Source organism: Macrotis lagotis, chromosome 1 (assembly GCF_037893015.1).
Source record: "Macrotis lagotis isolate mMagLag1 chromosome 1, bilby.v1.9.chrom.fasta, whole genome shotgun sequence".
In the NCBI taxonomy this organism is placed as follows: Eukaryota; Metazoa; Chordata; class Mammalia; order Peramelemorphia; family Peramelidae; genus Macrotis; species Macrotis lagotis.
In genome coordinates this window covers 926,594,691-926,617,991 of record NC_133658.1, presented here as the reverse complement: position 1 = coordinate 926,617,991, position 23,301 = coordinate 926,594,691, and the positions used below count along the sequence as shown (strand labels likewise).

Here is a 23,301-nt window from a genome sequence, read left to right as displayed (position 1 = left end):
AAAAAATAAAAAAGAGCGACCACTTCTTGGGAACCATATGAGTGGGAAACTGCATGTAATATCAGACTTTGGATGAGCTGCTGAGCTTTGAAATTTGTTTTTCTTTCTTCCTCTCCTTTTATTCTTAAATATAAGGGAAGATTCCCTGGGGGTGATAAGGTGGGAAATGTAAGTGATATCAATATCAAAGACAAATTTTTTTCAAAGTGTAGAAGGTGATGAAAGTTTTTTTCCTGGGAAGGGGCTGCCCCAGTTGGGTCCCACCCCCCAGCCCGGTATGTCTCTTTCTTTTTTACTCTCAGCCTTTTCTGAGATGGTGAGCAGGGTCTAGTGCAGTCTTCCTGGTGAGCTTTCTCCAGAAGCTCTAGTCTTGGCACCCTGGGTTGGTGTTGTGAGAGAGGTAACCCATTCCCCTATCTGGACCTGGTAGTCAGCTCTCTCTGTGGCCCCTAAAGCTCTAAGCCATTCCTACCACATGGCACTCTCACTCAACTTTTTTTTTGGCTTGCCATTTTATCAATGTCAAAAACTCTCCATGACCACTCACTGGTAGCTTGGAGTCATGGAGGTTTGCCTTGGATTCTTAAGAGATTGTGACTTTGCTGTGCTCAACAAGTGGGACTTGTGCCCAGGCTTCCTGCCTGCGAAGCCCGCTGCTTCTCCACTCCACCTCATGGCTTTTTCCCTTTCTGGAGGGTGATGCTAGCAGCCCATGACACCCTTGGGGATCACAGGGAAAATCAAGTTCTCAGTATTTAAGGCCATCACCCAACTGTCTCATACTATAAGGTAACAGGCATTTTCTTCAGCCCTGTTTTCATCTTGTGCTCTGGTCATGGGGGTCAGACCAGTTTCTCTGGGGAGCATCCCACCTTGGGCAGCTTGGGAAACTACAGGACAGTCTTTCTGTCTCTCTGTCTCTGTCTCTCTGTCTCTGTCTCTGTCTCTGTCTCTCTCTCTCTCATGAATTCTCTTCCTCTTGCAGCTCTGTCTTCTCAGGATTCTGCCCTTCTCTCAAAAAGGATCCTAAAGGAGGAAGCAGAGGATGAAGAAATGGCTCCTGGAGACCTGACAAGTGGTGGATCACAGGTAAGGTGACTTGGACTCTATCCTGAAATATGCTGTCTCAGTTCTCAAAATGTGGCCACCACTTCCACTCCCATCCAGGGGCCTGAGACTCAGTCGTCTTTCCCCAGGAGACTCTTGACCAACCTGGGCTTTGAGTGAGAGCTGGAAGGAGTTTCCTCATTTCTCTTGTGCCTAAGACTTCCTTGGCAGGCAGCCCAGTGAAGCCCAAGGACCTTTTCTCAATGCTTTCACGTGCATTAAATGAAACAGATCATTAATAATTATAGCTCCACACTAGCATTTCTGTGGTGTTTGAAACTTAACCATCATTATCTAACTTTATCCTCACACAACTCTAGAAAGAAGGTGTGATCAAGATTCCCATTTTACAGATGAGGAAACTGAGGCAGAGGTTAAATGATCCCTGTATGCATACAGGGATCATATAGCTAAAAAGTGTCCAAGGCTGTATTTGAACTCAGATCTTTTTGAGTCCAACCCACTGCTCTACCTAACTGCCTTTAAAAGTAAATCGAGTGTAGGGCAGGTAGGTGGCACAGCAGATAAAGCACTAGCACTGAAGTCAGGAGTACCTGGGTTCAAATCCGATCTCAGACACTTAATAATTACCTAGCTGTGTGGCTTTGGGCAAGCCACTTAACCCCAAGTGGGTTAAATCAAGTGGGAATGCAGGATAGAACTTAATTATGTAACTTAATATGCATGTGGCTGAATGTTGAAAAACTTTTATAACATGTAATTGGAAAAATAAAATATCAATTGAAGAAAAAAGTAAATTAATCATTTTTAGATATGATTATTGAAAATATTTTTTAAAAAATTCACAGACCATAGGTGAGGAGCTCTTCATCTAATGTAACAGCCTAATTTGACCTAATTTGAAGACGATAAAAACCAGAGGAATGAAATGACCCTGCCAGGTGTCCAACTCTCAGTTCCCCAACCCAACAGATCTTTTCAAGAAAAACAGGCCTCACCTCATCCTTTTATAGATCAGGAAACCCAGGCTCCAAGGGAAAGAGACTAGCCAGTCTCCCAGCATTCCATAGAGTGGATGCAAGTCTATGATCTCACTGAGTTTCCCAGTGACCACCATGGCCTAGAAGTAAGACTGATTGTCAGAGGGTCTTGGAAGTCTTGTCTTACTGCCTTTTACCTACTGCTGGGGGAGTTAGCATCTAAACTCAATTACCTGCTTGGGATCTTTAAGAGGCAGCGAGGTGGGATATTAGAGTTCTGAATCACAAAACCCTGGAGTCAAATCCAGATAAAGATTCTTGCTAACTGTGGACCTGGGCAATTCTTATCACCATTTGCCTCAGTTTCTTCATCTGTAAAATGAGTATATGTTAGCTCCCTATCTCCCAGTGTGATTAGGAGGTTTAAATGAGGTAATATTTGCTAAGCTATTTGCAACCCTTAAAGCCCCATATAAATGCTATCTGTTATTGTTCATATTATTGGTTCTTGTCCATTATTTAAGAAGACTAAGATAACATCACTAAGTATGAGACAAATTACAGTGTGTCTGTGGCTAAACAGACCAATACAAGTCCTAATGCTCTACCTGTGGGTACCAATAGTCCATATGAATGCCTGGGGTGCTTACTCTGAGCTTATATAATGTCACGTTTCCTTTGAGCTGCTTCAATTCTTATTCAGTTCTATTGTTAACATAACCCTATCCAGTGTGGTAGGAAGTATTGTTATTTATTGTTTTTGGGTAATTGATAAAAACCAACTTCTCCCTATATAGTGAGAAAATGTAAATCACTTTTCCTTTATGCACATTTCCCTTGGGCTTCTGTTTTTATTCATTGCAAGAATACCAAGATGGATGCTATTCAGTTATAGTCTATCTTTTATATGCTTACATTTTTAATAGTTACAATCCCTCCAGTTTGCTTTTATCAATAAGTTTTAAGTAAATATTCTTTATGGTTAAGAGTCATCTTTATATACTTTGGCTTCAGCAGTGAAAGTTGAAACTGAACACTGTGTAACTCAAGTTATAAGTTTGGCCTGGAAGAAGCACAAGAAGAATGTACCCCTTCCCCCTCTTCCTTTATACACTGGGGTACAGAACTCTGTCATGTCAGTTGGACTTGGTAGATGTATTGCTTAGCTTTGTTGAACTGGTTTTCTTTATTTTTTTTATTTTTTTGCAAGGCAGTAAGGTTAAGTGACTTGCCCAAGATCACACAGCTAGGTAATTACTAAGTGTCTGAGGCCAGATTTGAACTCAGGTCCTCCTCACTCCAAGACCAGTGCTTTGTCCACTTCACTCTTAATAATTTTTTTATTTATTTAAGGCCATGGGGTTAAGTGACTTGCCCAAGGTCCTACAGCTAGGCAATCATGACACGTCTGAGGTCAAATTTGAACCCAGATCCTCCTGACTCCAGGGCCAGTGCTCTATCTACTGTGCCACCTAGCTGCCCCTTATTTTTTAAAAGGAAAGCTCTCTGGGTAGGAAATGGGGGAATTCATTAGAAAATGAAAGCCATTGAAAAATGAAAGATAACTCCAAGTTTCTCAAAGAAAAAAGCAAACTCTTTAGTCCTGTTCTTTTTAGGACTTTCTCATCAAATTTTATTAATTTTTTCACAACTATTAAAATATAGCCAAGAGGAAATGAATACTTTGAACTAAATCAGTTTAGACAGACAGTTGACTATGGAAGTGTATTCATACAAAGAAAATTCAGTCTTGGGGGGGGGTTTACAATGATATGGGGTTAAGTGACTTGCTCAAAGTTACATGGCTAGTAAGTATCAGCTGTCTGAGGCCTTCCTGACTCTAGGGCTGGTCCTCTATGTATTGTACTACCCATCTGTCCCAGAAAATTAACTCTTAAAGCACCTAGGTAAAACATCATATTGAATTTTCAGAGAAAATCCGATTCCTATAGGGCCCAGCAACCTTACAGAAACAAAGAGAAATGACTAGGTCCATTTTTCCCCATGGGACAGAATAAAAAGATTTCAGAGATAAAAGACCTGGGTTTAAATGTTAAATTTAGATGACTAGAATTTGCCATGTCATAGTCCTGGGTGACTTTGGGCCATTCACTTCTCCTCTCAGAGACTGTTTCCTTACCTGTAAAATGAGAGAGTTTGGTTATATGGTCTCTGAGGTCCCTTCAGATATAGATGCATATTGTTCTGGTGATGGTAGATTAATTCTGGTTTATGTAATATTGAATCAAAAATTTACTTTGGGGTTCAGCTAGGTGATGCAATGGAAAGAGCACTAACCATGGAATCAGGAGGACCTGAGTTCAAATGTGGCCTCAGATAATTACCTAGCTGTGTGATGTTGGGCAAGTCACTTAACCCCACTGTCTTACAAAAATTAAAAAAAATAATAAAAACTTAACTTGGGAGTATGATTGATTTTATTATCATTTATTATCATTCTGAAAAGTGCCCAACTTCCTCTTTGGGTGTGAAGGGGAATGGGCACTGGATGAATAGGAATCTGTCTGGTGTTTCAGGAATTGTTGACTTTAAAGGATGTGGTTATTGACTTCACCTGGGAGGAGTGGGAGCTGCTAGACCCTGGTCAGAAGGCCCTGTACAGAGATGTGATGCTGGAGAACTATAGAAACTTAGTCTCCCTGGGTAAGGACAACTTCTTCCTTTATAAAAAAGATTTTTATCAATATCTTTTATTTTTTCATTGTATAGGTTTCTCTCTGCACCCCCTTTTCCAGAGATCCATCCCCTATATAATAGAGAATTTTTAAAAAGAAAAGAAAAAAAATTTGACAAACTTGATTGACACCTTCAAAAAAATAGTATTTATATACAGTTTTCCACACTTGTGAATCCCAATTTTTTTTTGTGCTTCTTCTTTGAGGCCAAGTTTGTTTGCAACATTTTGTTTCACTTGCTTTGTCTTGATTCTTTCCAGTTACACTGTTGTAGTCATTGTGTCGCTTGTTTTCTTGGCTCTGCGTCAGTTCATGGGAATCTTTCCGTCCTTCCATTATATTCATCATGATTGCTATTTCTTTCAGCATGGTGACTTTCTGTTACATTCACATGTCACAGTTGGTTTAACCATCCCCAGGAGTTTTGTTCTCTGCCTTAGAATCTGCTGCCCACTTAGGACTGTATTGCCTCCTGCAAGGCGGCCAGGGCTCATGGACCTGCCATGTGCCAAACATAAGGACCAGATATCTTTGATGCTTCCAGAGTAAGAGACAAGTCACTGTTATCCAGTGTTTTCAGATGAAAAGTCGCGATCTTGTACTAGAATGTCACAACTTGGCCCTCATGGTACCATGCCTGAGGCTTTATGTTCCCCATCCTCTGTCCCCCATATCATTCATACCACCCCAGCATCTCAGTGCAGTCAGTTCCTCAGGTCTGTTAACAAGCGTCTGGGTTCAGCATACCATGCTGGACAATGGGGGAGATCCCACCTTTAGGAAAGCATTTTTGAAATCACAGTGTAGCTCAGGGATATAATAATGACCCCAGTTTCTTGTCATTTTGATTCTTCTAAGGTGATTATGGTTTTTGATTGGAATTCACAAAGTACTCACAAAATATTATACATTAAGCATGTTTTGGAGAGAAGTGTAGATGCTTTTTGTGGTCTGAGAAATGGGATGGAATTATTACCACCATAAGATTGAGGAATACTTTTAGGAACAGATAGCATTTGAGTTGAGCATCAAAGTAGATGTTTGGTAGGTTTTGGGGGGGGATTTATTGGTTTTGTTTTTGTGGGGCAGTGTGGTTAAGTGACTTGCCTAAGCAATGGTGGAAAAATATGGAAGTAACTTTTGTGATGGACTTATAAAGAATGTGATCCACCCATGATAGAGTTGGTGGTGTTGGAACACAGACCGAAGCACATTTATTATTATTATTATTATTATTATTATTATTATTATTATTATTATTATTATTATTTGGGGGGTGCAGGGCAAATGGGGCTGGGTGGCCTGCCTGGGGCCACATAGCAGGGTGATTGTTGGGTGTCTGAGGCCGGATTTGGACCAGGTGCTCCAGGCTCAAGAGCCAGTGCTCTGTCTGCCACCCAGCTTCCCCTACTATTATTACTATTTTATTTTATTTTGGGTCTTTTTTTTCTTTTTTTGGTTTTTGCAGGGCAATGGGGTTGGGGTGGCTTACATGCCACACAGCTGGGTGATTGCTGAGTGTACAGGGCTAGATATGGGCTTGGGTGCTCCTAGCTCTAGGGCTGGTGCTCCATCCACTGCGCCACCTGGCCATACCTACAATTATTACTATTATCTTTTTAATTTTAATTTTAATTTTTTCTCTCTCTCCCCTTTACTTTATCGCTCAAGTGAGTCTATATTTTTTGGGGGAGGGAGTATTTTGTTTACTCTTAAGAATATTTTATTAATGTATAAAAAACATTATTTGTACAAAATGACAATAAATAAATATTAAATAAAAAAGAAAATAACCTTTGCCTTTAGTTGGAAAAATAAATAAATATTGAAATAATGAAAAAAAAAAGTGACTTGCCTAAGGTCACACAGCTAGTAAGTATCAAATGCCTGAGATCAGATTTGAGTCTTTCTGACTCCAGGGCTGGTACTCTATTTACTGTGCTACCTCTAGCTGCCCCTTGGACATGGAAGAACCAAATAGTGGAGCCTGGACTAGGGACCTAGAGCATCATGTGAAATTCAGAGTACATGGAGGGGAGTCTGAAATAATGTCAAAGAGATAGATTTTGATGCCCAAATCTAGAAGACCCTAAGTGCTAGACTGAGGAATGTTAATTATACTCAATAGAAAATATGGAGACATCCAGAGATTTTCCACAGAGAAATTATACATTCATTCCATGTTCAAGGAAAATGAGTCTGATATTAGTGCAAAGTCTAAACTGAAGAAGGAAGAGAGTGATAGACAGGATGACCTGCCAGGACCTAAATACAGTAGCCAAGGTGGGCTGGAATAAGGACCTTTATGAAGATGGTGGCTTTGGAAATAGAGAAGAAGGAATGAATGGGAGAGATGGCAGTGCGGGTCTGGAGATGACTTAGTAGCTGAGATGTAGAATAGGAAAAAGCAATCATAACGTCAAATTTTCAAATGTGAGAGAGAGAGTGAATGAACCATGGGGCCATTGATAGAAATAATGAAGTCATAAAGAGAAACAGCTATGGGAGAGGAGCTATCATTTAATCACTCAGTAGGCATTTATTAAGCTCCTTGTATGTGCAGGCACTGTGTTAAACTGGCTTTGGACATGATGGGTGTATAGTGGCACATGCTGTAGAAATCTTGTAAGGCAATTGGAAATGTGGGTTTGGAGCATGGGACATTGAGAAGTCATAGGAAAGAGAAGGTGGAGATGTGCAAAGAGGTGACTATTGATGTCACGAGAATGAATGAAATTACAAGAGGGGGAGAAGACAGCCAAGAACAGGATCCTTAGGGAAAGATTCTCCCCTGCTGGGCTCTGCTAAGGATTCCATCTCAGCTGAGGGGCCCATCCTTTTGTCTGTCGTTATTGCCAAGACCTCTTTCCCTGGAAGAGAGAGGAGAATTCCCTTTTGAGAAGACTCTGTTCCCAGCCTTTTCCTACTTCTTCCTCATGAGCAGGACATCCTGTTACCAAACCAAATGTGATCTGCCAATTAGAGCAAAGTGAACCACCATGGATGCTGGAGAGTGAAGCAGCAAGAAACATTTTTCCAGGTGAGGAGATGAATTTCAGGTAGGTGGGAGTCAAAGCAAGCAACAGGTCACAGGGTGAGTGGGGTGTGACATCTCTTTTCAAACACACAAGTGCAGAATTACAATGAACTATATTATATACATATACATATATATGTTCATGCATTGGGAATATTTTATTGGTTTGTATAAACATATACACATAAAATCATGTTGGATTAAGTGAGGCAAATCCCCACATTGAGAATATTGATTGATATATATATAGGGGCTTGTTTTATTTACCTATACATGGTTTTTATAACAGGGGTCTTGTTGTTCGTGCTTTCTCAATGTGTGTGTGAGAGATGGAAAGGAAGATGGAAAGGAGAGGAGGATCTTCCTTTGAAAAATAAGTTAATTTTAAATTAAAAAGAGGCCTCTTCTTCAGTCTAGTAGCATTTCTGAGATACTTTTTGTTTGGGGTTGGGGGGTGAGGGACAGGTGCCCTGTCAGGACAAGCAGGCCTGAGACTTTGAGTAGACCATCATCTTCTGATTTCCTGCCTTCCCTCTGGTGATTGTGTCTAATTTGTCCTGTTTGTGGGCTTTAGGGATCTGGTTGTTTGCATAATGTGTCCCCCATTAGATCTATCCTTTGCTTTTCTTTGTATCCCCAGCACTCAACCCAGTGCTAGCCCAGAGTCAGTGCTTCAGAGATGTTTACTGATTGACATCATCTCAGTCAGGAAATTTCCTGGCCTTTTTCCCATTATACATCCCTCTCTTCTCTGAGAAACTCTGCTTTCTTATTATCAAGCTTCCCATTGAGCTCAGCAAGTCCTTCCACACCTCCAGCTTCCCTCCCTCCAAAGACTGTTCCCAGGACTGTTTTCTGCTGGTGTCATTGGTCTCTCTTACTTCCTCATTCCTTTTCTTTCACCTGCCAGGATTGCTAGTCTGCCCTGTCTATTCTCAGCTCCTTCCTTCACTTGCTAGAATCCTCTAGTGGAGAAGTTCTGACCAGTGGTTCCATTTTCTTGGTTCCCATCCTGTTCTCTTACATGCCACGAACTGTTTACAGCTGCTTTATAAAAGATTCTTTCTCTTTCTCTCTCTCTCTCTCTCTCTCTCTCTCTCTCTCTCTCTCTCTCTCTCTCTCTGCAGGGCAATGGGGTTAAGTGACTTGCCCAAGGCACACAGCTAGGTAATTATTAAGTATCTGATGCCAGATTTGAACTCAGGAATTCCTGACTCCAGGGCCGGTGCTCTATCCACTGTGCCACCTAGCCACCCCTATATAAGATTCTCTTGGGAAGTTTTGTCATTCTACTTAAATTCCCTACCTAGGAGTTAGCCAGTGGCTGACTCAGTGGAAAGACTATTGAACCTGAAGTCAGGAAAATAAGATGTGAGTTCAAATCCAGGCTTAGATACTCCTAACTTTGTGTCCCTGGGCATATCACTTTCCTTCTCCACAAGATGGATGCACTAGATCCACAGGAGAAGGAAAGGGCAAACCCCTTTAGTACAATTGCCGAGAAAAACCCAAATGGGATGAAGAGTTGCATATGATTGAAACGACTGAAAAAAGACCTGAATTCAAGAACTTTTTCCTTGGCTTCAGTTCTCATCCACCTCTTTATGTAATGGTATTAATCAGTCCTTTAGCCACCTGTTCTTTGTCAAGAATCTGAATTGTGGAAGGCTCTGCTGCTTCCTGAGAAGAGAATCAAAAAACAAGAAATGTGTTTCTGTCCTCTGAAGATTTGACTTATGAAAAGATCATTAAAGAGGAGATAAGTGGAGCAGGGGAAAAGTTAGGAAAGGCTTCCTGAAGGGCCTGGAAGGCTGTCAGGGGTTCTTGTCAACAGGAGTCAGAAGATGGGTCATATAGATTTGGGGGATGGAACAGATCCTGGCTGAGTTCAGAAATCCATAAGGAGTCAGAGCTCGATTGTGAAAGACTTGGGAGCTCGATTGTGAAGGACTTGGGAGTTCTGTCTGAAGTCAAAGTCAGGGTCCCTTGCTTAGAGTTGGCAGATTCCATGCCTCTCCCTTTTTTGGTAACCGGGACATTGGTCTTTATCATTCCTGCTGGACTCTCATTCAGTGATCTGAAACACAGTACTTTAAACCTAGGAGGGTTTTGTGAAGAAAATCATTTATATAGCCTATTAAGGTTTGCTATGTGATTTATGTCTGTTCTCTGAGGTATCTGGGTGGCAGTTTGGATTCAGTATCAGGAAATCCTGAGTTCAAATCTAACCTTCGACACTTAGACTAACTGTGATGCTAGGAAAATCACTTCTGCCTGCCTCAGTTTCCTTATCTATAAAACAGAAAAATGAAGATGATACTATTATTTAGCTCCTAGGATTCTTGTATAGTTCAAATGCTATTTCTGAAATACTTTACAAACCATTAAGTGTCCTGCTAATGCTAGCTATTATCAGTTAGTATTATTCTTACATAATCCTCACAACAACCCATCCATGTCAAATGAGTTAAATTAAGAGGGAGTTGGGGGAAATAGCCAAGGCAGTAGCAGAAGCTGCTATGAGTAGAACAGGGATGGGGAGAAGCATGAAGGAGAGGAGGTAAGGGCAGCTACCAGGCTCTGGCAAGAACAGCATCCTGGCAGAGAGAGTAAGCAGGGCTTTTAAGGAAGCCTGATAACATTGTGCTGGAAGGAGTCAGGAGGGGGCCAAGGAGTGGCCAACCTGACCATAACTGAGGTCATGCAAATAGCTTTGGCAGGACATCTGGTCCTTGTAAAAAGATAAGGGAGGAGGTAGGGGGAGGGGTTGAGGTTGTTTCTGTTATCTCAGTGGATCTACATCTCAGAAGAGGTTGCGGTGCTAGATAACAATGGGAAGGAAATCAGAGACTCTCTGGATTTTAGGGAGGACAGATAATATTTTCCTTTCATCAGAATAGAACAGCACATCTACATTCAATCATAAGGCCTCATTTTCTAATTTATAGAAGTAGGGAGTTGGATTAGATAATGTAATGTCACATTTATACAGAGCATAGAGTTTTAAAAAGTCTTTGTTTCTGTTTCAGTCACCAAATTATTATAGAATGTTCTCAATTAATTTGCCCAGAATGAAAATTAATATATGGGTGGAATCTGAACTCAGATCTTTCTTTCAGTGGGGCAGTTAGAAGGCTCCTTGGATAGAGAGCAAGACCTGCCTACACATACAACCACATCTTTCCCTTCCTTAAAAGGCTTTCACTTTCTTGAGCTGACTCTCATCCTATCTCTGTCTTCCCCTTTTCAGCCAAATTCCTTGAGAAACCTACAATCTGTGCCTCTTCTCACTGCCTTGTTTTTTCTCTCCCCTTTGGCTTCTGACTTTATCATCCACATGAAACTAGCTCAGAGTTATCATCAACTCCTCCACTGCCAAATCAAATGGCTTTTGTCCCACTACTCATCTTTCTTGACCTCCTTGCAGCCTTTGATATTGCTGAACTCTCTTCTCTGGGTTTTTTGGGACACTGCTCCCTTCCATTTCTCCTGACCACTCTCCTGAGCTCAAGTCCCACAACCCTAACTTCCACTTGGCTATCTTGAACTGGGTGTTCTGTAGGCACCTCAGACTAAACACATAACTCATTCTCTTTCTTCCCAAACCCTCACTCTCCTCCCCACCTTAACCCACTAATTGTACAAGCAACTTGGGGTGGATCTTTGACTCTCATTTTATCTTCACATCCATTTCAACCTACTTGCTGATCCTTGAACATGAATCTGTCTCCTGAATCCATACCTGTCATTCATTTGATGTCCTCCAACCGTGTCCTGGCTTCCTTCCATAGTTAGCTCTACTCATACTCTGCAGGTGATCTTTCCTTGTCCCTCTCCACCTCTTACTTCTAATGTTTTCCCATTATTGCCTATTTTCAGTTTGTCCTATAAATGTTTAGTATATACATACTTCTTTACATGCTATCTCCTCTATTGGTTTGAAGTCCTCGAGAGCCTGGATTCTTTTTTTTTTTTGCTTTTTTTTTGTCTCCCCAGCATTTAGCATAAAATTTGAATAGCATAGAGTTAGCATAGTAGGTGTATAATAAATGCTTACTGATTAATGATTGATTCTGGAACAAGAGACATTTAACATTTTATTGTTTCTTTCAGATCTGGAGGCCAGGTTTGAAATCAAGGAAACCATTTCAAAGTCTTGTTTTTCCATGGAAAAACCATTCCAAGAAACCTGGCATGGTCCCTGGACTTCTAATTGGAGGGAATCATGGGAATGTGAAGGCAGGTTGAAGATGCAGCAGGGGAACCAGGAGAAAAATTGCAGGCAAGTACCAAGTGCCCACAAGAAAACAGATGAGCCAAGAGGTCAGGAATGTAATTACTTTGAGAGAAGTTTCTGTTCAGACCCAATTCTAATGACGCAGTCAAGTGCCACAAACAATTTCCCTAGGTATGATTCACATCAACTTTGCTTTGAGCAACATTCTGACCTAATTCAACTTGATAGGATCACCTCAGGGGAAAGATCTGGTCAGTATGATGAATGCAGTATTACCTTCAGTTATCCCTCAGACCATATTCAGCATTGTAGAATACTTAATGGAGAAAAACCCTTTGCATGTTATGAATTTAGGAAAACCTTCCACCCAGGAGACCTTACACAAGATCAGAAGACTGGCCAGAACCTCTACATATATAATGAATGTGGGAAGACCTTCAGTGATAACTTAACTCTTACTCTACATGAGAGAAGTCATAGGGGAGAGAAACTCTGTGATTGTGATATTTGTAGGAAAGCCTTGAGTGACAGCTCCTCCCTTCTTCCACATCAGAGAATTCAAATTGGAGAGAAATCCTATAAATGTCCTGAATGTGAGAAATCATTCAGTCAGTACACAAGCCTTATTAGACATCAGAGAATTCATACAGGTGAAAAACCTTATAAATGTAGTGAATGTGGAAAAGCCTTTAGTCAGTGCACAAATCTAATCCGACACCAGAGAGTTCACACTGGGGAAAAATTCTTTAGATGTCATGAATGTGGTAAGACCTTCAGCAATAGTTCATCCTGCAGTATTCACCAGAGAATTCATACTGGAGAGAAACCCTATGGGTGTGGTGATTGTGGACAAGCCTTTAGTCAACAGGGAAGCCTTATCCAACATCAAAGAATTCACACTGGAGAGAAGCCCTTTAAATGTAAAAAATGTGGAAAAGCCTTCAGCCAAAATATACACCTTACTCAACATCAGAGACTTCACACTGGAGAGAAAATTTATAAATGCAATGAATGTGGTAAAGCCTTTAGCAACAGCTCCACACTTATTCTACATAATAGAATTCATACTGGAGAGAAACCTTATGAATGTAATGAGTGTAGAAAAACCTTTAGCCAGTATACAACTCTTATTCAACACCAGAGAATTCACACTGGAGAGAAACCTTATAAATGTAATGTGTGTGAAAAAACCTTCAGCCAGAGCACAAGTCTAATTCGTCATCAGAAAATTCATACTGGAGAGAAACTCTGCATATGCCATGAATGCGGACAAGCCTTCAGCCAGCAGGGAAGTCTTACTAAACATCAGAGAATTCATACTGGAGAGAGGCCCTATAAGTGTAATGAATGTGGGAAAGCCTTCACCCAGAGCATGAATCTTACTCGGCATCAAAGAATTCACACTGGAGAAAAATTATATAAATGTAATGAGTGTGGAAAAGCGTTCAGCAATGGCTCATCTCTTACTCAGCATGAGAGGATTCATACTGGAGAAAAGCCCTACAATTGTAGTGAATGTGGGAAGGCCTTCAGCAATAGCTCCTCTGTTACTCAACATGAAAGAATTCATACTGGAGAGAAACCCTACAAGTGTAATGAATGTGGGAAAGCCTTCACTCATAGCATGAATCTGACTCGACACCAGAGAACTCATACTGGAGAGAAACCATATCACTGTAATGAGTGTGGAAAATCTTTCAGCCAGAATATGAATCTTACACGACATCAGAGAATACACACTGGGGAGAAGCCCTACAAATGTAATCAATGTGACCGAGCCTTCAACCAAAGCACATCTCTTGCTGAGCATCAGAAAACACATAGAAAAGAAGCCAGGAAATATAATAAATGTGGCCGGGCTTTTAGTTGCAGCTGATAGTCATGGAATGTGATTTTTCCTTTTTTTTTTTTTTTTTTTTTGAGAAAAGCTCATTAATCATTGTGAATGTGGGAAATCGCAGAGAGTTTATATAAGTGAGAAATCCTATAAATGCAGTGAAAGTGAGAAGACTTTAAGTTATGGCTCAGTTCTCAATAGACATCAGAACCTGAGAGCAAAAGTCCCTCTGACCATGGACAGATTCTCATTTTCACTTGTCCTTTACTGCTTTAGTGAACCTGTGGTCTCACTGACCAAAATATTCCTTCCAGCCACTTGGATTGTAGCCCATACATACTCTCTCATCTTTGTTCATCCACATAATCCCATAGAGCCCCCTCACCCCATTCCCCCACTCAAAGAATTTATCTCATGTGTAGGAAGCCCTCCTTTGGTTTCTTACATTTTCTGAATTCTTATGGATTATCCATCTGTTTCTTTCATTCTCACCAGATCACCTCCTCCCCATCACTAAAAATATACATTCAGCTTACTTGGACACACCGACCATTTCCTTTGTTCATCTGCAGCTTTTTTTCATTGGAGATGGTGGTATTCCAATATGTGCAATAGTATGTCATCCTTCCAGAAAATATTTGTGTTGACAAGCCAGGCAGTTCAGTGAGATCACTAATGTCAATGCAGATTTTCCCAAATGCATCTGCCCTGGTGGAGTAATTGAGCCAACTGACTATCCAGCTGTATCTCATTGTCTATGGGTCTTGGTGAGAAGGTCCTGTATTTTTCAAATTTTCAGGGGATGGGAGATGGGGCAAGGAGGATTGCAATCAGATTACATAAAATCATCATCCATAGATGGGAGTGCCCAGAGGAATATACCCTCAATTCAAGTCAAACTACTATTAAGTTCTTCCAGTATGTCAGGTACTGTACTCAAGTGATGGGAAAATAGAGAAAGCAAGAAGCTCACATTCTACTGGAAATCCATCTATTTGGAAGTCCTACATCTACAAGAAATCCCTCCTCCATTGATATGTGGTGCAGATCATCCATGACTGTGCCAAGCTTGCCAACTTCAGCAAGTATCCTTCTCCTTGTTAATGCCTTAGAATCTTCCTGATTGGAGGACTGTTCCACAGTCATCTTTGTGATTGTGTTTTTCAGAGAATTTGTTATGATGGTCATATATGCATGAAAGCATCCTTTTGGGGAGAGAGTCTTTGAGACTTCATTTTGCTCGGTCCAGTTAAGTGTTTGTTGGTTTTGTTTTTTGTAATCAGTGAGCATACACTGTGGGGTCTTACATTCTCTACACCAACAACTAAGGATGTTGTCTGATGTAGGGGATTTTTTTGTGAAAGCCTGTTGGTTACATTTTAATTGCAGATTTCTTTGATATGCATGTAGATCATTCTTATAATTCTATAAGGATGATGAAGTAGGCATGTGGGTTGGTAGCATTGGTGTTGTCTCAAGCCTTTTCTGGAAGTTTGGAGGCTAGCAGATTGGACTAAGTCCATGACTATCCATGTAGTAAGTATGTGCCACATGTCCTAGATTTCCATTTGCCCCCCCCCCCTCCCTTCTAGAGAGTTCCTGCAGTGGGATTCCATTGGGGCAGAGAGAGTATTATGTTTTTGGAAATGTCTTGGCCACTTTATCAAGAAAATTCCACTTTTCCAACCCTCAGTTGGCAGGGGGGAAGGGTTAATAGGTTACTCACCTTTGTAGCTTTGTCCTAAGTGACATAAAGGGTTTGGCATTGATGAAACCCACTGTGAACCCCAGAGACAAGAAAATCAAGAGTCCAAGATGGCTACACAGCTGAGGGGATTATTACAGCTCTCCTTTTCTTAGGTTTTCTAATAAACTACTTTATACAATAACCATGAGTCTTTTGGGTGATCATTTCTTACATCCTTACCTTAGAAACTGTGACTTAAGAAGAGAAAATTCCTAAACCAGATTAATTTTTTTTGCAAGGCAATGGGGTTGAATGACTTGCCCAAAGTCACACAGCTAGGTAATTATTAAAGAGTCTGAGGCTGGATTTGAACCCAGGTCCTCCTGACTCCAGGGTCAGTACTCCATACACTGTACCACCTAGCTGCCTCTTAAACTGGATTAATCAACAAGTCTATTAAATCATCTATTAGAAGGGACAGTCAAAATAAGGATGGTTGACCGCCCTTCCCCACTCATGCCTATAGGTTGCACATTTTAAAAGATTCAAACAAAGAAGCGAGGTGACAGTAGGAGGCAGCTTCCAGATAAGACAGGTGGTTTACTTGAAATATATTACAGAAGAAAACTCTTTACGTTGCATTAAAAGCATATGGTTTGTCAGCCATGTGGGACTAGACTCAAATAATGCCATCAAGTTTTGGGGGGTTCTTTTAGGTTTTTGCAAGGCAAATGGGATTGGGATTAAGTGGCTTGCCTAAGGCCACACAGCTAGGTAATTATTAAATGTCTGAGAATGGATTTGAACCCAGGTACACCTGACTCCAAGGCCGGTGCTTTATCCACTACGACACCTAGCCGCCCCCTCTGCCATCAACTTTTCTTAGAACACAATAAGCAGTTAGGAGGGGAAAAAATTACTCCTGAAGTTGGAAATTCATAAATAAAACAACATAGCGAAAGAAAACATGAGAGAGGAGAAGGATGATTGCCTAGGTTTGGGACTGAAATACTATTGCTCAGTAAAATTTCTGTTAACAAGAATAGGAAAGGGTCCTGATTGCCCCATATTTATCTCCAAACTGCTCTAGTGACCAGTAGGCATCAGTTGAAGCACCTTGAAGACTTGGCTGCCCCATATTTATCTCCAAACTGCTCTAGTGACCAGTAGACATCAGTTGAAGCACCTTGAAGACTTGGCTAGATCACCTCTAATGAAAGCTTTCTGGGTTTTAGCATCTCCCAGAGACAGGAATGTGCTGGGGCTTGACCAGTTGGCTACCAATCCTTGGGGGGAGTATGGGAAAGAACACTAACTCAATGTTGATTTTTTTGCTGTGAACCTCTCTTAACTGATTCACAAATGTGAATTTGAGAAGTGGTGTTTTTTTGGAAAAAAAATTTAGAGTAAACAAATCAATGGGTAGAAGTAATAATCCCAAAGGAAGTGAGCATGAGCTTCCTGTTCTATCATTCCAAAGAGTGTAAGTAAATATAAGAAAGTTTTCATTTTGCTTACATACTATTGGAATTGCATTCAAGTTCTTAAAAAGGTTTTTGACATTTATTCAAATAAAAGATATTTTTCTTGAAAATGGAGAAATGTTCAAACTCAGATGTCTGCCATATATAAGACTATAAGCGAGGTAATTATTGATTCTCTGACCATAGGTGATTGAGAGAATTTGGCCATCATTCACCAGTGGTTTTCCCCATCCCAAGGGACGTCAGAAAGATCAACAAACCAGGTCTCTGAGAAATGTTCCCTGGAAGGATTGGGGGGTGGGGGGGGGAAATTCAGCATCACCCCAGTCTTGGGGCTGGGGTTCCCTGCTTCTTCCGTCCCTGTTCACCTTTCAAGTGGCAGTTCTTAATTGTTACTGAGCCTTGGTGGCAATGGAGGTTCTTTCCAAGGATGGAATCCAGAGCTAGGAAGGACTTCAGAGGTCATTTTCTTCTTTACATTGAGGCCAGGGAGGTTCAGTGACCTATCCAGTATCCTACAGCGGTTCCAAGTCCTAAGTGAAAAATGAACATGCTGAAGTTGACTCTCGATGGACCATACCGTGTTCCATTTCTCCCTGGCCCAATCTTTCATTCTTCATCTGGATTTAGGATAAATAGGAAAGAATTAGTAAAGAGAAGGCAGTAGAATGAAGATGGTAAGGTTAGAGAAGGCTTTCTGCAGAAGAGGCTTAAAGGAAGTCAGGAGGTCAATGGTCAGCAGGGGAGGGGAGAAAGGCAGAGGAGGCCTAAGTGATACAGGGTTTTGAATGTGGAACAGAACTTTTTGTATTTGCTCCTGGAAGCAGTTGGAATTTATTGAGTGGTGAGAAGGGGATGATAATCAGACTTAGGAAATGGACTTTGGGGTTGGACTAGAACAGCAAGAGACTTGAGGCAAACCCTTCCCCCAGCAACTAATGAAAAGTTGCTGGAGAATTGGTATCACCAATTAAGATTTAAAGGGTTCTCACAAGGGAAAGAATTCACATATAGCCCTGGACTTGAAAGTTTAGGATTTATTTTCACAAGCTTTGTAGAGGTTATAGATTCAAACCTTTTCTCCTCCTGGAGGAACAGAAGGCACCTTGATGACAGGTTAAATAGCAAAGGACCAGGTCAGGTGTCTGAGGGAAAAAGAAAAATAGCCAGGAGTCCTGGCTGAGAGGGAAAGGATAGATAATCATAAGGGCTGATTTAGTCCAGCCACATGGCATAGAAGCTTATGGTTCTCCAGCAAGCCTAGGCCTGGGGCATGTGGCACTAGCTTAGGAGGAGCAAGAATGAGAGCAAGAGATCACCATCCTTGTAGGGTGGAAGTAGGGTGAAGAAAAGAGTCAACTCTTCCCATTCAACTTAAATGCACTTCTGTAGTGGGTTGGACAAGGGTGATGCTAGGGGAGTGGTCTAGCACCTGACTCCAGCTATTCTTCAATAGGCAAATTGTGTGCTGATCTTTCCTGTCCCAAGTCCAACACATCATTTCTTTTAGAAGATGATTGTCACTCCAGGGCAAGCTTGACCAACGGCCAGGGTCAGGTGGACTGAAAATCAGAAGCTGGAGGAGTGGGAACAAGCTGGGGCCGCTCCCATCCTGACAAATTCATATTTAACAATGGAGTCACTTTGAACAACATGGGGCCTCCCAGACACATAGTTTTCCTTTTTACAAAATTTGTTTCTAATCACATCTCCTATGTCCATAACTCCATATTCCACAACATCTCTCATAACTCTCTGTATCAGTAATAGTCTTAAGTGAGGTGCTGGTGTTTTGTTGAAAGTGGATTGGGAAATCTTAATGTGGAGTATAAATGTGCATTATTATAATTCATGACTATTTTGTAGGGAAGAAGGGGGCCTGGGTAAATGGGGACAGGTGGCAGGTTAAAGGTCTTTGTCTCCTCCAGCCCTAGAAAAATAACTGGAATGTCTCTGGGGAGTCCTAAATCTGATTCAGTCTGTGTGTAGGGAGGGAGGGGGTAAAGGTGGGGAGGTGGAAGGCAGGGTCTGAGGCAGATCCCCCAGGTCTAAAGAAGGAAGTGTCTTTACTTGGAGTCATCTCTGCATTATTAGGGCAGAGGGTAGCAGTACTGAACCTGGACCACTTCACCAACCAAAATGGATAATCTGATCCTTGGGCATTCAGTCTTCCTCCATCTACCCATCTGCCCTACCCACACCTGGGCTGGGAGGAGGCTGAACAGGGTGGAGCCAAATTTGACCATGCTTGGCTAGGAAGGGACATGGTTAGACAGAGAAGAGATATGAAGAGTAGGAGTTAGGGAAGGTTGGAGCACAGATTGCAGGGAGCAGTCACTGTTTTCATTCAACTCTCCATCCAGAGCAAGAAGACATCAAAGAACGGGAGTCTTTGTCTACAGAAAGTAAGTCTGTCACTTAACCCCATTGCCTTTCAAAAACTAAAAAAAAAAAACCTAAAAACTAAAAAAACCCAACTAAAGTTAGTCTGAATCTCAGGTTCCCCCCTTGCCTCCAAACCCAGGGCTTGGCAGCCCCCCGGTCTCTGCTCCCCTCCTCCATGCCTCCTAGGGTGGACAAACCAGCTCAGTGAAGAGGAGGAAAACCAGCTTAGAAGGTCTGAATGAACACAAGGTGGTGGGCTATCTCCTAGCCAAAGGAGACCTTTATTCACTGTGTATTACAGCAGGTTAAAGAGGAGAGGTTCTCTGGCCAAGAGGGATATGACATATAAAGGGGAAAAAGAAGGAAGAGGAGTGAAAATTTGTCTCTTAGCTGTCTTTTTGAAGTGGGTCTGGGTCCCAAAATTTGGTGCCACCAAGAGGCAGACCTTTTCATTAGATTGTAATACATACTTGTAAATAGGGCTTTTGAATATCAAAGAATACTCTAAAGAAAGCAATTTAGTCTTTTTTTTTAAATTGAATTCACGTTTAATAATTACAGGTACCTTGACCCCCCCCCCTTGTTCCCTGCCCAGGCAGCAGCAGGGGAGGTGCAGGGGGGCTGAGGCAGAGCACCCCCAGCAGCCAGGACAGCCATCCCAAAAGTGATTTTCTTAAAATAAAAAGGACCCCAGGGGTAGGCAGTGGCACCCCACCCCCACACCAATTTTATGACTTTATATGTAATGTATCTCTATGTACTAGGGGAGGGGTGCCTGGCATCATCCTGGAGGGGGCCCAGGCAGCCCCCAGCCATCCTGCCCATCAGCCACCACTTTATTAGCAATTTAGTCTTTTGATAGATCCTTGCTTATGCAATGAAAACTAGCACATAGGAAACAAAAAGCCATGGCCCAGAAGTTGAGATAGGAATTGTCATAGGTTGAAGTCATCAGGACTAGGAAATGAAGCATTTTCCAGAATCCTTTCGGGTTCCATGTCCCCTCTCCAAGGATCCTTCTTCCTGTTTAGAACTCTTAAGTGGCCTGTACATTTACCCCAGGATGGGAGTCTGCCTAGTGGGGCAAGAGTAGGGAGTAGGGGGAAGAGCTTTGCATTTTGAAGAGGAACCTAGGTTCGAATGCAGCTCCCCCAGGTACCCCTACTAGACACTAGAAATCATCCAGGGCTTTCCACATGTGATCCTGGTTGATCTTCACTACAACCAAGCTGGGTGGGGCTATTATCCCCATTTTACAGTTGAGGACACTGAGGCCCAAAGTGATTCCAGAGCCTTAGGTGGGAAGTGTTGGAGGGAGTCCAGACCCTGGCTCAATCCAATTAGTCTTGTCTGCTAAATCACTTAACCTCCATGTTCTCATCTGTAAAATGATGGAGTTGGACTTGATGACCTCCCACAAACCCCTTTCAGGGTTTCACTATCCCTGCATTCCTGTGATTGGGAAATCTAGTCTAGAGTCAGAAGGATACCAAAAAATGATCTGGGAATTTCCTCCTGACTCCAAACCTATGACCCAGGTTGGAATCCTGGCTGTCCCTTAAGACCCCTGTGACCCTCCCATGCAGGGAGCTTGGAGGTCCCTTGTGCTCCAGCCCTTCCACAAGTGCATTTCAGCTTCAGAGACATCCCTGTCCCTCTTCAGTTCCTTGCTTCCCGGCTACTCTCTTACCCTGGACAGCTAACTAGCTTTTGCCCACCCTCCGAGGCCATGGTGGGGTCCAGCCCGAATGAGAAGAAATCTTCAAACACAATGTGGAGATCTGAAGGAATTCACACTCCAACCACCAGCTTTTTCATTGACTCCCAATTGTCCCAGGCTAATTAGATTCCCATGGTATCTTTATTCTCCCCTAGCCTCTGGCCTACCCTTCTCTCTGGGACTTTCTTTTCCAGTCATTCTCTCTTCCTATCTTTAAATGAACAAACATAAAATAACCTCCTCCCTCCCTCCAGTACTGACCCATTTCCAAAATTTCTCCAAGAAGCCTCATTGGTCTCAACCCACATAGAAGATGCCATTTTGTTGTTGGTTTACAGGTCTTCAATCATTTCTGACTCAGGGGTGCCCTTTTGGGTCTTGGCAAAGTTACTATAGTTGTTTGTGTGAACCCTGAAATTATAAGAACCCCCAAAACCACAGAGTTAAAACAAACATGACAGAAAAATCCAGATCAGACATTATTTGCTAGGATTTACCAAACAAAACCTATAGGAAATGGAGATTATCCTATGATGTTCACAAAAAACAGATAAAAATCACGTTTATGTGAGAAAGGAGGAAAATAATTAACCTCCTTAGTGGCCTGTTGACAGGAATGTGCACAATATCTCTCACTAAAACTGATCTATAAGGCGGCTAGGTGGTGTAATGGATAAAGCACCAGCCCTGGAATCAGGAGTACCTGAGTTCCAATCCTACCTCAGACACTTAATAATTACCTAGCTGTGTGGCCTTGGGCAAGCCACTTAACCCCGTTTGCCTTGCAAAAACCTAAAACCTAAAACAAAAAACAACCAAACATTTTTGAAAGCAATCTAGTATTATGCGCAGTTACACTTTGACCCAGCAATATCACAATTAGGTCTGTTTCCTGATGATTAAGGGAAAAAAATCTTATAAATTTTAAACTATTTTAATCAGCAAGCTTTTTCATGGTAAAGAACTGGAAATTGCAGGGTTTCCCATCAATTAAGTGCATGGCTAGAGAGGGATTGAGTACAATATCAGGTTGTACCATGGTTGACGATTATCTCTTGAGAATGCTCTAGAAGTGTTCAGTCCATTCTCCAGGATCATGTCCTTATGACTAATCAATGTGACTCTATCAGCACTTAGTAGCTGAGATATGGCATAGGTATTTGTCCCCTAAATAGCCTTTAAGGGTTTATCAAAGCACTTTGGATTGTTACTAGTAGAATGAAACTGACTTTCATCTGTCTTCTTACAGAACCTGGAATCCTGCATGTCTCTAAACTTTGTAACTTCTGGTGGCAGTAAACACTGCTTTCTTCAACATAGATGCATAATCCTATTTATATGTCTTGTAGCATTCTCATTTTTATTTAGCATCTTCCAATTTCCCCTTATTTTTCATCCAACCATTTTGGATGTTTCCAAGTGTTCTGGTCCAGATGAATAAATCTGGAAATATACAACAACCTCTGAAAGCTGCCACTCCTCTTTTGATCAAATGTGTGTCTGTGTCAGTTCAGCTTTTCCTCCTTGTTAGTGGTACACTCTTCTCCCTTGGAGAATTCCACTCATCTGTTACTGTTAAGTCTGGTAATCATCCTTACGAAGACACTCTATTTAATGTCAATGGATGCTGCCTAGAAAGCTGGGCATTTTTTTGGAAGAATGTGACCTTGCAAAGATTCATAAATTATGGTCTCTGGGACTTCAATCTGAAGTTATTTAATCAAAGAAGATTGCCCTCTTTTGATCTAGGTAACTTGCTCCTTTGACTCTGTAATTGCATCATCCACCCTTATGCCCCCCTCCTAGGTCTCCAAGGGATGCTATTTCTCCCTCTAATAAACTCCTCATCTTTTTTATACCACTTTAGTTGATGTCAGGTGATATCATCTTTGATCAAAATGGAGAAAATGAGAAAATTTAATTTAATAAGTATTTCCAACCTATATTCTTGATAAAAAAAAATCAATTTTTTTCCTTTTGTAAGAACTGGAATATTATCTTCTTCTTCTTCTTCTTCTTCTTCTTCTTCTTCTGATGATGATGATGATGATGATGTTTGTCCGTTGTTCTCAAAGAAGACTATGACATCAGGGAGGTGATGCCAGGACAAGTACATGAATCAGATTTAAGTAAGGGGGTGCTAAGTCATCTGCCTCATTTTCTCTTCCAA

The 23,301-nt window shown here is 41.5% G+C and overlaps 1 protein-coding gene across 1 annotated transcript in view; it reads left to right on the top strand.

The window, feature by feature from the left end:
• LOC141510096 (uncharacterized) overlaps positions 1–23,301 on the top strand; it is a 61,720-nt gene that overhangs the window by 2,093 nt on the left and 36,326 nt on the right. The window contains 4 exon segments of the mRNA XM_074220102.1: positions 986–1,089; positions 4,586–4,712; positions 7,689–7,784; positions 11,895–13,824. Of these exon segments, the coding sequence (XP_074076203.1) occupies positions 986–1,089; positions 4,586–4,712; positions 7,689–7,784; positions 11,895–13,824 (2,257 nt within the window).